This window comes from Protopterus annectens, chromosome 6.part1 (assembly GCF_019279795.1).
Source record: "Protopterus annectens isolate FY-2018-M chromosome 6.part1, PAN1.0, whole genome shotgun sequence".
NCBI classification, from domain to species: Eukaryota; Metazoa; Chordata; order Ceratodontiformes; family Protopteridae; genus Protopterus; species Protopterus annectens.
The window spans coordinates 316,365,733-316,382,657 of record NC_056738.1 but is presented as its reverse complement, the minus strand read 5'-3'; the positions used below and the strand labels follow the sequence as shown (position 1 = coordinate 316,382,657).

The window sequence follows — 16,925 nt, the reverse complement described above, 5'->3', positions numbered from 1 at the left end:
GCATTTTTCTAGGATTTTGGAGATTGGTGAGAGGAAAGCAATGAGGTGAAAGTTTGAGATGGTGGTATTTTTGCCTCCTTTATGAAGAGGAAGAATATAAGCTGAACCCCAGAGTTTGGGGACTATGATTCTTTTATGGCTCTGTTGATAATGATGCTGATTGGGAGTGCAATGTCAGCAGCAGCACTTCTTAGGAAATAAGAGGGAATATTGTCAGGAGCGTTAGAGCAAGGTTTAAGGTTGGACAAAAAATTTTTTTATAAAGTTAGTGGAGATGGGTTTGAGCTCAAACAGATGAGGTGAGTTAGAAGGGGGAGAGTGTAGAGCAGTTGGGTTATTACTGGGAAATGTCTTGGTGAGGGTAGTAATAGTGTGCATGAAAAATTAGTTAAATTCAGAGCCTTGTTCAAGATCAGATTTACTTGGGTCAGGACAGGGATTATTCTTGGAGCCTGGATTGAGAAGTGAGTTTACCGAGTTCCAGAACTTTTGGGGTTTTTTATTGTTATTGGATTGAAGATTGATATAGTAGGATTTTTTGTCTTTGGTGATTAGTCGTTTTGCATGGTTGCTATATTGGAGCAAGGTATTGTCCAGTTTATTGTTTACATAGTTTGTCTCTGGTGCATAATCTGTTTTGTCTCTTTGGATAGCCAAGGGAGCAGTTTTAGTTTTTATCCTTTTGTTTCTTAGTGGGGCTAGTGAGTTTAAAGTATCAAGGAAGACAGAGTTGAAGTATTCTATAGCCTTGACAAGAGGAAGGATGTTTAGAATTTGCCAGTTCATTTGTTTGAAAGTATTTGAGAAAGTAGTTGGGTTGAAGCTACTGAGGTTACAAGTTTGAATGTACTGTTGCTGGTGTGTGGGGGAATTAGTTGAGCGATGCATGAAGGCTGGGAGGTGGTTGCTAAAGGTATCAGGAATTATGCCAGAATTGGTTATTTTATTTGGATCTGAGACTAGGATCCAATCTATAGTGGATCCGGGAGGGTTTATTTTGTTAGGTCGAGTGATGGAGAGGATTATTTGAGTGAGGTTATAGAGGTTAATGGATAGGGAGGGAGAGGGGCAATTGATTTTATTCCAGTCAATATTCACATCACCAAGGATATAAGTTTCATAGTTAATTTCAGTTGAGGCCCATAGGAGAATATTTTTGAGTGCAGAGATATTGTTACCAGGTGAGATATATAGGGCAATGATGCAGATATTTTTATGTTTATTTAGTTTTAGAATTCCAGCAGTTAGTTCAGTGTTCTGGAATTGTGGAATTGGAAATTGGAGGGGAATTAAGGTAAGAAGGCTGAAATAGACTTAGGGCAGTGCCTCCACCTTTTTTATTTAGTCTGTCATTTCTGAGACATTTAAATCCAGGGGGCAGAATCTGAGTCCGAGATAAAGGGCTTGAGCCAGGTGTCAGAGATGGCTAAGATATCTGGTTGGTTATGGCTTAGCCAAGCTTGAAATTGGTGTACTTTGTTGTTTAGACTTTTTGCATTAATTGAAAAAATCTTTAGGGTGTTGAGATAGGAGGAAGAGGGTAATGGATGAGTGTTTTGTTATAAAGGATGTAGGACCAGGGTTAGGATGGATATCACCAGCTTGGACTAGGTTGTTGAATGAGATATCCTTTAGCCATATTGGTCTGCCAGGCATGAATTTTGGTAGATTGTAGATTGGAGCAGGTGACAGTATCTTGACTTTAGAGGAGAAGAGTTTAAGGTGCAATAGGTGCAGATGGTTGGGCTGAATGAGAGAAGAGGAGATAGAGTGGAAATGGAGTAAGAGTGAGGGGGAAGGTGGGTTTGCATGGTAGTTGTCTTTGTAGGTGGTATTGGACAAACATAGGTGGAATATGAGGTAGCGTAGTATAAGAGAAGTAGGAACAGAAAAAGGAGGCTGGGGGACTGGAGGTTGTGATAACTTGAGGAGAGCATTTTGGAGAAAAGAGAGAGTGGTATGAGTGGTTAGGAAAATAGAGAAGGCTATGAAGAAGAAAGGGTTTAAAAAGTGATGGAGGTATTCTAGAGATTTAAGGAAAGAGGAGGGGACTATAATTATTGGGTGGAATACAGATTACAGAGTTGAAGAAGGATGACTATAGGTGGAAGGAGTAATGATGGGGAGCTGGTATTGGGTAATTAGGCTGAGAGGGTGGGGTAAGATGGGAATAAAGCTAGGAGTAATGGGGCGGGTGGAATTTGGGTGCAGAGTAGTGGAGTGGAGTGAGCCCATTGGGTGAACGGAGCGGGAAAGAACACTAGAGGTGAGTATGGCAGAAGAAGTATCAGCAAAGAGCAGTTTAAAGGCTGTAGTTGGAAGGAATGAACTAAATATTTCCAGCCAGAAAAAGAAGGCTGCCTTTACAGAGGATAGTTTAGCAAGGGGGAGAAGATATTTACAGTCTAAGGATATTAACTCATAACCAACTGTTTGTGAAAAATAAAACTTGTTGGGATTATAACGAATATCTAGGATTTATATTGGTAGATGCTGCCACCTAATGGTAGAAGGAGATAGCAAACAGCAGGGATAGTTGGACCAGTCTTGGGTACTCCTGCACTTACCTAGACCGCTTTGATCCTCTAACAAACTACTAATTCAGACTAGCAAAATTAATAACACAGCCGGTGATTCTCTCTTTGCAAACTCTGTACTTAGACCCTGGAACTGTCTTCCAGCTGATATTACCTTACTTTCTACCTTAGGTCAATTTAAAACTAGACTCAACATTTGGCACTTAACTGGCTATGTCAATGTATCAAGCCTGGCTAACTCTCTCTAGAACGTGTAAAAATCTGTTAACCAGCTTGCTGTGTAATTTAATTTAATCCTGACTTGCTCTCAGGATTAACTCTAACCTGTGGAACTTGTTTAACTTGCTTACTTATGTAATCACTGTAAGTAGTCTGTAATATGTAATGCTGGTGTTATGTAATGCTGTATCTGCTTATCCGTGGAACTTTTCTCCCCGGGCCTCCACTGAAAATGGACATGCATCCAGTTGGACTATCCCAGTCAGCAAATGTAAAATAAAATAAATAAATTAATAAATATATATTCTAGGGTAGTGATAACATGAGGGGGAGAAGGCAAACGGTCTGCGGTAGGCTGCTAGAAAGTGCACACAGGAGGGCAGATTAACTCTATAGATAGTACATCAAGTCTACATTTAATTAGTGTCAAGCAACATACATTTACACAATCTTGTGGGGGGTGGGTCTTCTCAGTAGTATTTTTCCAAGTACCAGGCAAGCTGGCCAATTTAGGGTGTCTTCAAGGTGATGGTATTCCTTTTGCGTTTAAAGCAGGGAGGGAGCACCCGGGATGGATTAATTTACACAGTCTTGTTCGGGGGGGGGGGTTCTAAGTAGTATCTTTCTAAGTAACAGGCAAGCTGGCCAAATTCATGGTGTCTTCAGGTGATGGCCGGAGGTATTCCTTTTGCGTTTAAAGCAGGGAGGGAGCACCCGGGATGGATTAATGTACACAATCTTGTGGGGGGGGGGGTGTTCTCAGTAGTATTTTTCTAAGTACCAGGCAAGCTGGCCAATTCAGGGTGTCTTCAGGTGATGGCCGGAGGTATTCCTTTTGCATTTAAGGCAGGGAAAGGAGCACCCGGGATGGATTACAGGAGGCAAAAACAAGCAGCCTAAACCGCAGGACCCGTAGAGAGGAGCTGTGGATGCTCAGGACAGGATTTTAAAAGATCAAGACAGGTTAACTTTATGAACACACCCTACTTTTATATTTCCAGTGGCCTCTGAATCGAACATTAACCAATCCATTTATTACTAGTCGTCTTTCCAAAATGTTCAAACAACGGAGAATACATGCTAGCCTGGATGTGCACTGACGATTGTCTTTTTATCTACACAAAAGGAAACAAATTAGAAAATTAGATCAGCTGTTTGTGCCCTTCTCGTCAACTCGACTTGGCTGTCCCGTTGTTAAAGCTACATTCACTAAATAGATTACTGATTGCATTTCTTGAACCTATGGCATTTCTGTACCAAGACCTCAAAAGCCCACTCCACTAGATCCGTGGCCAATAACGCAGCTAGGGACTTTGTCCCATTTGTTGAAGAAGAATGAAAAGGGACAGCATCAGATTTAATACTGCGGTAGCGTTGTTACCTCACAGCAAGAGGTTCTCCCGTTTGATTCTTGGCTTGGCTTGGGCGTGCCTTCTGTGTGGAGTCTGCATGTCCTCCCCGCGGTTGGGTAGCGGTCGAAAGACATGCGTGCATAAATGGGCATGCCTTCGTTGAAGGTTGGGTGTCGAGCTGGCACCTCGGTGTTTCTTAAAAATCTACTGTCAATCATTAGCGGACCAGAGTTCCACTGTGGCAACCCCTTACCGGGAAAAAGCCGAAAGACAAATAACAACTCACCATAACTAGGCATCTGTATTCATTTTCATTCTTCCTGACCCCCCCCCCCAATCCATCCCCTTCCTAAAATCTTCTGGAGGAACCTGTTGGACTGTTCATTGAAATTTATAGTTCCGAGTTTGAGCCCTATCCTTTCACCTGTCCCTTTCTTTATTCAGTTTGAGGATTTTATAAAAACAAATTTGATCAGTAGTATTGAGGTTGGACTAGGGCATTATGGGTAGAAGGAGCTCTAGAGTTGGATCTGAAGTTTAAAGTATGCTGCCGAGTCAGATTCATGGATTGGATCTGTAACCCATTCGTTGAAGAATTAAAATGGACAACACACATACCTAGGTATGTTGAGTACATAACTTTTCATAGTTTAAAGTGAGAGGTAGAAATTAAAAAAAAAATCTTTTTGGAGCTCAGTATATTTTGACAATATTTTCCCAGTCTTTAACACCCTCTACTCTGGTGAGATTATGGAAAAGTTGTCAGTACACAGATTAAGTCCTAAATTACAATCTGTGTTCATGGATTCCTTTTTTTTTTTTTTTTTTTTTGTCACAAGATTGAGGCTGGATCTCACTTTGAGTAGTTAATAACCTTCTGCCAATGCTGTCACTTTATTCTGGTCCTGCTGGATCTCTGTACAGCATCTTGCACTTTTTTAATCATTACATCTGTACTTGGAGGTTAGAATTCTGTGGTTTCTTACATAGTCTTGGAGTGGTTCACATCATAGCAGTACTCAGAGGATGATTTCAGGTTTAAACTCATAGGCCCATTTCATGCAGACTGTAGAGTACTGTAGGTCTTTATTTGGGCTGTTGAGTCTTTATTATGATGAGAGGTGTAGCACACCACTGTTGCACTGCTTAATGTTCATCTTTACCTGCTTCCCACAGGACAAGATAACCAGTGATCTGAAGTAGGATATTCATTTGTCTGCAACCTGTGGGTTATGGATCCGATATCGGATCCGAACCGGCATGGTTTTCCAGCTATGGATCCAAGCTCTCAGCTCCTCCCCTCACCCATAATGCCCTGCTCTACCCTCATGACCTCAGATCTCGTTTGCCGCGCTGGTGACTGGATTTGGGTTCTTTGCTCTCAGCTAAGTGGTGATTTATTACCTGTTAAAACAGAAAGTTTTAAGTTTTTTGTGTAATTCTGTGTGAAAGTTTAGGTTTCCCTCCTTAATAGTTTTATTTTGAGTTAAATTAAGTAATTTTTTTCCCTCCCCTCGCTGTTGCGTAGAGTGTGTGTGTGGGCCTGTGTGTCTTTTCTTTTAAGTTACTTTTAGTAGCTTTGTAGATTATGGCTGATCAGCCTAAATCTATCTTTTCCAAATGCTCCGAGTGTGGCCATAAGCTCTCACCGGCTGATGGCCACACTCGGTGTGTTAAGTGTCTCGGGGTTGAACACCTCACATCTGGCTGTTCCATATGTGCAGGGTTCAACCCCAGGGCACTGAGGGAGCGGAGGTCCAAGCTTGTCTTGGCGGGTCTTTTACCGCCAGACTCGGCTCCGGCCTCCGCTCCTTCGGGGACTACTGTGGCTACAGTTGTTCCCCCTGTGGCACCCCCTCCTGCTCCTGGGACTCAACCTCCCGCTTCTGGAGAGGAGAGGGATGCTACTAAAAAGGACCGGAGGGAGAAGCACCACAAGCGGCGGGCCGAGACCTCTGTTTCGGCCCCGCCAGCCAAGCGGGCTTCTCCCCCGGCTCCGTTGTCGGTTCGGTCTCCTCCTTCTCGGCTCCGGTCCCCTGTGTGCTTTTCACCGGGTCCTGAGGAGGAGGAGACCCGATCTCCGTCGAGGCTATCGAGGAGGCACTCCAGGCCTACCTCGGTAGCCTCGCCGAGATCTACACATAGCCTTTCTGATGCTGATCTGGACCGGATGATGAGAAGGTTCATCCAGGCCCAGATGCAGATGGGAGTGCTCTTGCCTCCCCCCCCTCCGGGGGGGAGCTCAACACCCTTCTTTAAGCCTATTGCTCCTTCTCCGACCCGCTATCCGGGTTCGGAGCAGCTGGAGCCGAGCAGCTCCGGAGCCGGGGGTGGGCCGGCGCCGATAGTACTTGGTACTTCGGATCCGACCCTGCCCTCGAGTGCGCCGGACCCGACCTCTCGGAGCCTGGATCCGAGCCGGATCCGGGGATCAGTGCTCCTTCGGCGCCGTCTGTGTGGGAGCGTACTGTCCCTTCGGATCCGAGTGCCGCGCCGGCTCCGTCCACTCGGATCCGAGGGGGAGCCGATTGTCGGATCCTTTGGTCGAGGTCGGCTCCCCTTCGGCTTTTGATGTAGTGGAGAGGGCTCTGTTGAGGGTCTCCGGACCCCGGCACTTGTTCCGGCTCCGTCCCGCGCTCCCTCTGCACTGGGCCAGGCTTCCACCATCCGGCCCCTGGGACAGCCCGTTTCTGTGCCCCAAGTTGCTCCTATGGAGCAAATTGCTGCTTGCGAGGACTCCTCTGACAGCCCCCCAGAGGAGGTCCCTCGCAAGCATACGTGCAAAAGGAGGCACATTGACTCTCCGGAGTCTCTCACAGAAGACACGGACTTGGAGGAAGGGGAAGGCTCCCCACGGTCACCCCCCGAGGATGTCTCCTTTGGAGACATCATGGAAATGCTCCGTATAAGGGGTGGTCTGCCCCAAGTCTTCCTCGGACGAGTCCGTGTTCTTGGAGGCATTTGAAGCGGGCCCGTCTACCTCTTGGGTGTCCCCTGCCGACCCCTGGTGGACCTTATTACCACCAGGGCGTGGAAGGAACCGGACACCGTGGAGCCAATTCCCAAAAGACCGGATAGGATCCTTAGTCCGCCATCCGACCGGACCCATTGGAGTAAGGGGCCTCCGGTAGATGCCATGTTGACGGGCGGCCACAAAGAGGGAACTGGCTCAGGAGAGTCCTCAGTCCACCCACCGAGCAAGGAGTCTCGGATGATGGACCGCTTGGGGAAGCGGATGTTCAGTTCGGCGACCTTCTCGGTAAGGGCGCTGAACTATTTGGCACATGTTATTCGGATGCAGCGAGATCTTATTAAGGAATACGCTGCATCCCCTGAGTCCATTTCGGAGGAGGACAGAGTTCTGCACTCCACCCGTATGGCCACTCTTAGGTCAGTTACAAATACTTCTATGCGGCTACTCTCCCATGCAACGGAGGCGCCGCTAGAGCTGCGGGACAGGACTGGTCACTAGACGCCAGGCCTGGCTCAGTCACTGCGATTTTTCTGAGCCCTTCAAAGCGCCGCTTAACGCCCCTTTGATGGTTCTGCTCTGTTTGGCAAGACCGTTCGAGACGTTGACCCAGAGCGAAAGGACGGAAGACGCTGTCTGCCGTCGAATCCGCTTCTCTGCACCCCAGAGGCCCTATTCTAGGAACCAAAAGGGTCAGAAGAAGATGTGGTTCGAAGTCGCAGCAGTCCCAGCCTGCTCCGGACAACCAGTCCTTCCGTGGCAGAGGAGGACAGGGAGGACGCCGCCCTAGAGGCAGAGGGGCTCCCAGAAACTTCGGGTCCAGGGAACCTTTCTCTGAACGGCCCGCAGCAACCCTGAGGGTTGCCCGACTGCTCTACTCTGGAGGCAGTCGGGGACGTTGGGCACCTAGCGGCATGGGAGTCCATAACATCGGACCGCTGGGTTCTCCAAATCATATCCAGGGATATCGCATTCCTTTCCTTCACCTTCCAAAGTTGAAGTCCCTCCCAGACGTCCCACCCGGTCAACGGGAGGCCGCTTTGGCAGAAATTGGCCATCTGCTAAAGAAAAGAGCCATCCAGCCCGTTCCCCCAGACCAGATCGGATCAGGGTTCTACTCCAGATTCTTTTTAGTGCCAAAAAAGACGGGGAACTAAGACCAATCCTAGACCTCTCTCTCTTGAATCTGGCAGTCCCCAAAGAAAAATTCCGAATGGTCACTCTGCAATCTATTCTCCCCTTCTGGGAGAAAATCACTGGATGTGCTCGATAGACCTCAAGGACGCGTACTACCACATCCTGATGGACAGGCGCTCCAGGAGGTTTCTCCGCTTCTGGCTGGGAGCCAGTCACTACCAGTTCCGGGTCCTTCCCTTTGGTCTCACCACAGCCCCCAGGGTGTTCACCAAAGTATTAGCAGTGGTAGCGGCCCACCTGAGGCTTCAGGGGGTGCAGGTCTTTCCCTACCTGGACGACTGGCTTCTTTCCGCCCCAACAAGGCATCTACTTCTATTGGCACGAGACTCCTTTCTCCATCTTGCTCCCTTTCTGGGCATCACAATAAATACAAAAAAGTCCAACCTGGCGCCCACACAGCTCTTAGATTTTATAGGGGCCAGGCTAGACACAAGGAGTTTACGAGCCTTCCTCACTGCGGACAGAGTTCTAAATCTGCAGCTCCAGGTGCGGGCCATTCTCCATTCAAGTTCTGTTCCAGCGGAGTTGGTCCTGAGGGCTCTAGGGTCCATGGCATCGGCTATAGCACTTCTTCCTCTTGCCAGGCTCAATATGCGCATTCTACAGTGGACGCTCTTAGTACAGTGGTCATACCTTGCTCTCCCATGCATCATCCCATAGCGATCAGCAAGGCTTGCAAGCGGTCCCTCTTGTGGTGGCTCCACTCCCGGATCTCCACAAAGGCCGCCCTTTTGTGCTTCTCCCCTCGCCACGGTGACCACGGACGCCTCCCGCCTCGGGTGGGGGGCACTTTATGGCCGGACCGTCCAAGGCACGTGGAGCGATTCAGAGACCTTACTGCATATCAATGTTCTAGAGATGAGAGCAGTGCTCTTAGCGTTGCTAGCACTTCAGGACTTTCTTCCCTTGGGAACAATTGCGATTCAATCGGACAACATGTCTGTTGTCTGGTACATCAACAAGCAAGGGGGAACAAGGTCTTACCCTCTTTGTCGAGAGGCCATGAGAGTTTGGGAATGGGCAATCTCCACCAATCGCTTTCTAATAGCAACGCACATTCCGGTCGGTCCAACATCCTAGCGGACAAGCTCAGTCGCACCATTCTGACCCCTTACGGTGGTCTCTCAATTGTCAAGTAGCGGAACGCATATTCGCACGGTGGGGAACCCTTCATGCGATCTTTTGCTTCTCCCTCAAACACCAAGTGCGACAGTTTTTTCGCTCTAATTCCTCCTCCCGGAGGTACCCCAAGAGACGCTCTGGTGCATGCTTGGCCACCCGGTCTTCTGTATGCCTATCCACCCTTGCCTCTGATGCTCCAAGTTCTTCAGAAAGCCTCTCGGGTGGGTTGCAGAATGATTCTCATTGCTCCATTCTGGCCTCGACAGATCTGGTTCCCCTTCCTAAGGTCTCACTCGGTGAATCCTCCTTGGATTCTAGATCCCATCCCGGATCTGATATCCCATCCATCCTGCATTCCTCCTCCGAATCTGGACAACCTGAAGCTGACCGCTTGGCTGCTCCAGTTCCACTCTTGATAAGGACTCGGTATTTCTTCACCGGTAAAGGCAATTTTGGTGGCGGCTCATAAACCATCCACTAGAAAGGTTTACCGAAGCAAATGGAAACGTTTCTCTTTGTGGGCGGAGCGGCAAGGCCTGAATCCCTTCACGGTTCCTCTCCCTTTAGTGCTTGACTTTCTAACCACTCTCTTTAACGATGGTGCCAGCAGTTCCACAGTCAAAGTTCAACTGGCGGCAATTTCTCACTATCACATTGGCCATGACTCTAATCCTCTTATGTCAGCCAAATTGTGTAAAATATTTCTTAAAGGTACTTTTCTTCTCAGGCCCCTATAAAACAAGCAGTTCCTCCTTGGGACCTTTCTCTGGTCCTACAGGCCTTGACCGCCCCTCCTTTCGAGCCAGCGGCTACGGTGGATCTCAAATTCTTGTCCTACAAGACAGCCTTTTTGGTAGCCATTACATCAGCCAAGAGAGTTTCTGAACTTCAAGCATTATCAGCTAAACCTCCTTACTTGGTATTTCATCCGGACCGTGTCTCCCTCAGGACCAACCCGTCCTTTCTTCCTAAAATCGCTTCTGAAGCAAACATCAATCAATCCATTAACCTCCCTGTTTTCTTCCCTAAATATGAAAACAAAGGTGAATATAAGCTACATTCACTAGATGTTCACAGGCAACTTAGATTTTATCTGAACAGGACAGCTGGTCATAGGCAATCCGACCAGCTGTTTATTTCCTTTGCAAAATTCAATTTGGGCAAGCCAATCTCTAAAGTTTCTCTGTCCCGCTGGATTTCACAGTGCATTTTATTGGCTTATCAAGCTTCAGGAAGGCCCGCACCGGAGGGTGTTCATGCCCATTCAACCCGGTCAGTATCTACCTCGGCAGCCTTCAAGGCTAGGATTCCTCTAGATGATATTTGTGCAGCAGCCACGTGGGCTTCATCTCATACGTTTATTTCCCACTATAAGTTGGATCTTGCATCTAGGGGTAGAGCATCCTTTGGCTCCGCGGTGCTCCGGAATATCCTTCCATGATGGCCGCCCAAGATTCAGGTAGCTGGGGACTCTGTCCCACAGGTTGCAGACAAATGAATATCCTACTTCAGATTTAGAAGTTATGTACTCACCATAACGTTCCATCTGAGTAGGTGTATTCATTTGTCTGCAACCATCCCGCCCTCCTATCCCCCTGGCCTATCAGTTTCCTGCATATTCTATGTTACCCTTTTTAGGGTATTGTTGCTTTGGCAAACTCGATCTGAGGTCATGAGGGTAGAGCAGGGCATTATGGGTGAGGGGAGGAGCTGAGAGCTTGGATCCATAGCTGGAAAACCATGCCGGTTCGGATCCGATATCGGATCCATAACCCACAGGTTGCAGACAAATGAATACACCTACTCAGATGGAACGTTATGGTGAGTACATAACTTCTAATTTATTCCCTTGCTAATAAATTGAAGGACAGTCATTTGTGGCTTATACTGAAGTCAAACATGTTCAAAAACGGAGCTTCTTTGAGGTACTTTTCTGCTGCATCAGTTCCATCGTATATTATCTACAGTAAAAACAACCTAGAAATTGATAAAGGTGCATGGCTTAATTGTCAGCCAAATGTCAAGGATCGCACTTCCAGATAGGTTGGCAGCTGTGGTGAAATAATCATGTTTCCATTTAAGTGTCTCCTGGACCAAGCAACTTATTCTTCAGGTTGATCCCTCACTAATTCATATACTAGTGTGTTCCTGTTGTGACTGTTGTAATGTCCTTTAATTTGTGCTTCCCAGCACTGAAATTGTCCCCCTGCAGCTTGTGTAAAATGTCACCAATAGGTTACTGAGTGATGCACAGAATTACTATCAAGTGCCTATCCTGTGGAACTGGCATTGGCTTTTGGCACATTTGTATACTGCATTCAAAGTCTTGGTTTTGATATATGTGTTCATATATGACTTTGGTTCCAGTTACCTGAAGAAGTTTATAGCGCCATATTACCTTTCCCAGGCATTGCACTGTTGACCCAGAGGCTACTGTTTTGCAAATGCATGTGGAAACTACTACTCTGCATATTCAACCCTGTCCCTGTAGAACCTACATCTATGGTGGCTGACAGTGTTGTACCCTTGCCTATTTGCATGTATAAGTTCATAAGAAAGTATTAGGCTACCAGCACTTGGAACCATTTTAAACCTAGTCACTTTATTTCCCTTTTTATGCTTGAATTAATCTATCCCATTTGGTTAGAGATTTTCCTTACCCATCCCATGGTCTGTAATTGTTAGTTTTAATAACTGGGATCATACCATAGATTATTTGAGGGGATCCATGCATGGGATAAAGCATTTAGGAGCTGCCTCTGCTTATTAATTGTACAGGAAGCAATCCTGGGGTGAATTTTAAGTTCCCCACCAATGGATCCAAATATTGTTTGAATATGGACAGGGATGAGGAGCCTGTTCCAGAGCAACAGTACTATCTGCAAGGTATACCTGTCCCTTCAAACTGTTCTGTTGATGTTGCAGAAGAGGTTTAGATCCGTAGACTGAGTATTTCTGATGCCATTTGACTTACTGATGTGCAGTTAGTCAGTATTGCGTCAGAGGATGCCTTGTATGCCAGACAGCGGTTACCTCTTATCAGTCTGTAGGATACCAAGTATAGTGACTGGCTTTGACTCCATACACACAGGCCATGCTTAGGCTAGGCCTTCTATACTTTTAGCAAGGTATATGTGTGGGTGTTTCAGATGTATCTGTGAGTACCAAATCGGAGATGGTATCTGTGAGTAGCAGGTCAGGAGATTAGCATAATGGTTAAGGCGTTTGCCTTACAAACACACAAAGTGCAGGGTTTGATTCTCACATGGGGTAATTGGCTAGGCTTAAAGTGGCCCACAAGGGCAGTTAGCCTAGTACTTGTCTATGAATCTGAGTCTGTGTATATCTGTGAAGATCTTTTTATTTAACTGTCAAAGCCAGTGGGCCTGGCTCATCTAGGATGTTTTTGTCATGTAGCTTTACATTTATTTCCTTAATCAGTTTTGTCTGTGTTTATATTTTAGGCAGAGATTGTTTTTAGTATTCCTGCCTTGTTTATTGCTGTGTTTATAATGTATATCTTGTGCCGGACAGCATAGTGGTGTAGTGGTTACCGCTGACGCCTCACAGCACGAGGTTCCCCGGTTCGATTCTCTGCTGGAGTGCCTTCTGTGTGGAGTGTGCATGTCCACCCTGCATTCTTGTGTGTTTCCTCCGGGTGCTCTGGTTTCCTCCCACATTCCAGAGACTTGCAATAGGTGTATTGGACACACTAAATTGACCCTAGGTGTGAGTTTGTGCGTGCAAGTGTGTGATATACCCTCTGAGGAGGATTGGGCCTCAGGCTAGCAACCAGAGTCTGTAAAACCCATACCTGCTACGGAAACGATTGCTGAAGGGTGCTCGTTGCCCAATGTGCTGAAGAGCATGGGAGCGAATCCAAGGTCTTATGCTACTTTTTTCAGTACTGTTAATGGTGTTTTGTTAAAAACACTTTGAAGTTGAAGTAGCAGACATATAACTTGAGTGTCAACATCCTCAGTTATAGTATTTTGCTGGGGGAAAAAATGCTGAATTTTGGTTGCCAGAATGAAAATACCCCACTTGTCCACAAGTAGAACAGCTGAAGATTTTTCTGTTTTTTATGGTGATAGTACTCAAACAACTGTACTTTCCACTGTTACTGATTGTCACCTTTTTATTGTTGCCCCATCTTATAACATTTTTTGAATTCTAAATTCTTTCAACTCTGTTATTGTTACACACACACGCACACACCCACACAGATGAAGATCACGTCAGTCACATCTGGCACTTTGAGTCATCCAGTGTGCCTGCTAAGCAAAGTGTTAGATCAGAACCCGTAAAAGCAGGTTAAAGATAATAGGAAAAATGCTGTACAGCATATATAAAGGGAGCGGGACAAATTGTGAAATGCATTATTTTACTGTGGTGTCATTGGGAGCTGTTTTTACCTTTTGTGCCAGTTTTCACTTGACATTCACAGAGGCACATACTAAAAATGGATGATTAGATATATGCGTGTATGTATGTTTTTTTTTTTTTCAATTTTGCTTTTGGTATTGAATGATTTTTTTGTGTGTGTGCTTGTTAGGAAATTATCCGCAAGCCATGAAACATTATACAGAAGCCATAAAACGCAACCCCGATGATGTCAAATTATACAGCAACAGAGCAGCGTGCTATACTAAACTGTTGGAATTTCAGCTAGCATTGAAGGTAGGTGTAGATCTGTTTTCTTTTGTGTTGGGAAAATGTAAGCCTTCTCACACTGTTGAACATGGCCAATTTTTATTTCCTGAAGTGGGCCCAGACAATTGGCTTTACTGTCATATACTGCTACCTGTCTAGAAATTTTTACATCCAGTTTCATAGAGCCATGCTTGCTTCAACATTCACTAGCATTCCATCTACTTGGTCTTAGGGGTACTGTCCTCTGTAAAGTCCTTACTTGCTTTTCGGCATTCATGTGGACTTTAAGCTTCATATTGCACTTGTTTCAGTAAAGTGCTGTTGTTTAAAAAAAGTTTCATCAGTGCACTTTTGCTACAGACAGAAAGCCCATCATTGGTTGTGCTTATTGTGTCACAGTCCTGCATGCAATACCCATGACTGCCACTGATGAAGTTTGTCATTGGAGTCATGAAACCCTTTAAATTGGTTGCTACTTAGGAATGACTGATTCAGGGAAAAAACAGCACTTAAATTTGGGACACTAGCATTTGGCGGAGGATGATCAAGGCACAGAAATCACAAATTAAAAGCTAGGTGAAGGAGTATGCTCTAGATCTTTGCCTAATGCCAAGTATAGACTGTTTGATGGGAAATATCCATTATTCTCTGATATGTCTGTTTTTGTGAAGCTGTAGAGGTTTTGGATGTATGTTTTTCACAAATGAATGTTTTGCAGTCACACTGTGTCATAGAAGAGTTGTAGGTAAGCAAAACCTTTTTAATAAGTCATGTCAGCATGTATTATTGCCTGGCTTATCATTAGTACCAGTGCCATGATGTGCTAATTAAATGCATTTTCCCACCCTTTTACACATTCCTGTTTATTAAGCTTGCTAATTCTGTGGTTTGCAGTGTGTTTTGTAATATGTATTTGTATCTTTAACAGCAGTAATCACTGTTATTTACCTAGCAGTATTAAATGCATGAGTTCATATTACATTCAGAATTGTAGAACTCCTAGGGATCTAGGAGTTCTGTGGGACTTCAGTTTGTGCTTTATGAATGTGTGGTTATCCTTCACCCAAAAGAAATGTGGAACAGGTGGTACAGCTCAAAGTGTATAAACATAAGGAACTAATCTTATTCAAAATGCTTCGACATGAAACAGTTGACGAATAATGGGTGCTATACTTGTATATAAACCTAAAGCTAAGTATGAACAGAATGGCCCTGATTTTGCAAAATCTTATCCTGGCAAGCATAAAATGACTGAAAACCACTATAGTAAATGTTCCAAAGAGTTGTATGTACATTAAGTCCCAGATGCTATTGGTTATTTTTGGTAAGCGACTCTGGGTGCAAGCCTAAAGGCATCTCTTGAGCTTCTACATGAATCTGCCCTGAAACTGAGCACTTCTGACTTGCAGTTTACCCAAACTGTTTTAAGGTACTCCTCATTTACTGTAAAGGATGCCCTTGTATGAACACCCTATTTGGGTTTTTATAAGGTTTGATAGGGGCAAGATAGAAAAGCTGGAAATAGAGGAGAGACTACAAGTGGCCACAGAAGGAAGACCACAAAGGTTACACAGGAGGAGGTGGGAAAAGAGAGGCACTATGTTTTTTTTTTTTTTTTATGGGGGATAGACACCATGTTCTAAATTTTTTTTAGGTTAGAAGTTTTGAGGGAATTAAGAATAGAAGGCGTAGGTGAGAGGTTAGAGTTAAAGAATAGGCAGGCGCAGCATAAAAGCATGCACAGGAACAATGTGGCGAGCTTATGTTAAAGGTTGGGACAAGATGTACAGTTGACAGACACAAAGGGAGGGGGTGGAAATTTGACAAGCAAGCTACCACTCTGGTATGGAGGACTTTAGGCCCATCAAGAAGGGGAGCAATTGGAGAGGAAGACCCCAGTGGTGTGGGGATGGATGCTTCTTGTGCCTCAATGAATGGAGACGACTGTATCTGTAAGTCTTGGATGCACTAGAGGAGAGATTGTAGGGGTTTCAGGTGTCTCTTCACCTCTGTTTCATTCTCTGCCTCAACTAGGCCTCCTGAGGTTCAAAGTATTTACTGCTTACCAGGCTACTGCCAACTGGGGAGCCCACAGCCGTGGAACTCCCCACCCAGTGAAGACTCTTCCCCAGGAAGGAAATGGGAAGTGTTGAGCGCTCCTCACCTGTGAGGTATGCAGCTGAGCTGCCCCAGGGCCCTCTAAACCTATAGAAAATAACATAAAAGGAAGAGAAAAGAAAAAGAGAAATGGGGACAAGAAATGTACTTGAGTGTTTTGCCAACAGTGCAGTTTATTTAATAAAATGAAATTAAACTTTTATTCAGGAATTGCTATTAGGCAATGTTAACATTTTTTATTTACTATTTGAATGATTGCATTCTAAGAAACATTTATGGATGGCACTTATTAATGCTTGCTATGTCATTTGACTTAACTTGTTTGCTTACTGCGGCACTAAAAAGTGACTATTGCTTGTTTAACTGGCATTTAATGTCATTACGAATACAGACATCGATACTTAATGCATTTTCATTCACTTCAGTAGTTCAGTATAAAACATTGGTATCCGTTTTTCTGGTTTTACTTTACTGACTGCGGACTGATGGGCTGACTGTCAGAAATGTGGTATTGCATTGAAGAATGGAACTTTTTTGAAGGGGATTTGTTTTATGACTTTTAAAATGTTTAGTATTTATGAACACAATGTACGTCTTGTCAGGCCACTGCTGGTGCTGCTGTCTTTTTTAATGCATCTCCTCATTTGAAGAGATATCAAAAAAAAGAGCAAAAGAAAGTTTTTAAGTTGGTTATTCATTCCATGTGTGTATCATGGCTGAAAAGCAGTTAATTACTTCCAACTTATTTTATACTTC

The 16,925-nt window shown here is 45.1% G+C and overlaps 1 protein-coding gene across 1 annotated transcript in view; it reads left to right on the top strand.

Moving 5' to 3' along the window:
• STIP1 (stress induced phosphoprotein 1) overlaps positions 1 to 16,925 on the top strand; it is a 1,768,405-nt gene that overhangs the window by 1,190,733 nt on the left and 560,747 nt on the right. The window contains exon 9 of the mRNA XM_044075368.1: positions 13,954 to 14,078. Coding sequence (XP_043931303.1) covers positions 13,954 to 14,078 — 125 coding nt within the window. The remainder of the gene's footprint in view (positions 1 to 13,953; positions 14,079 to 16,925) is intronic.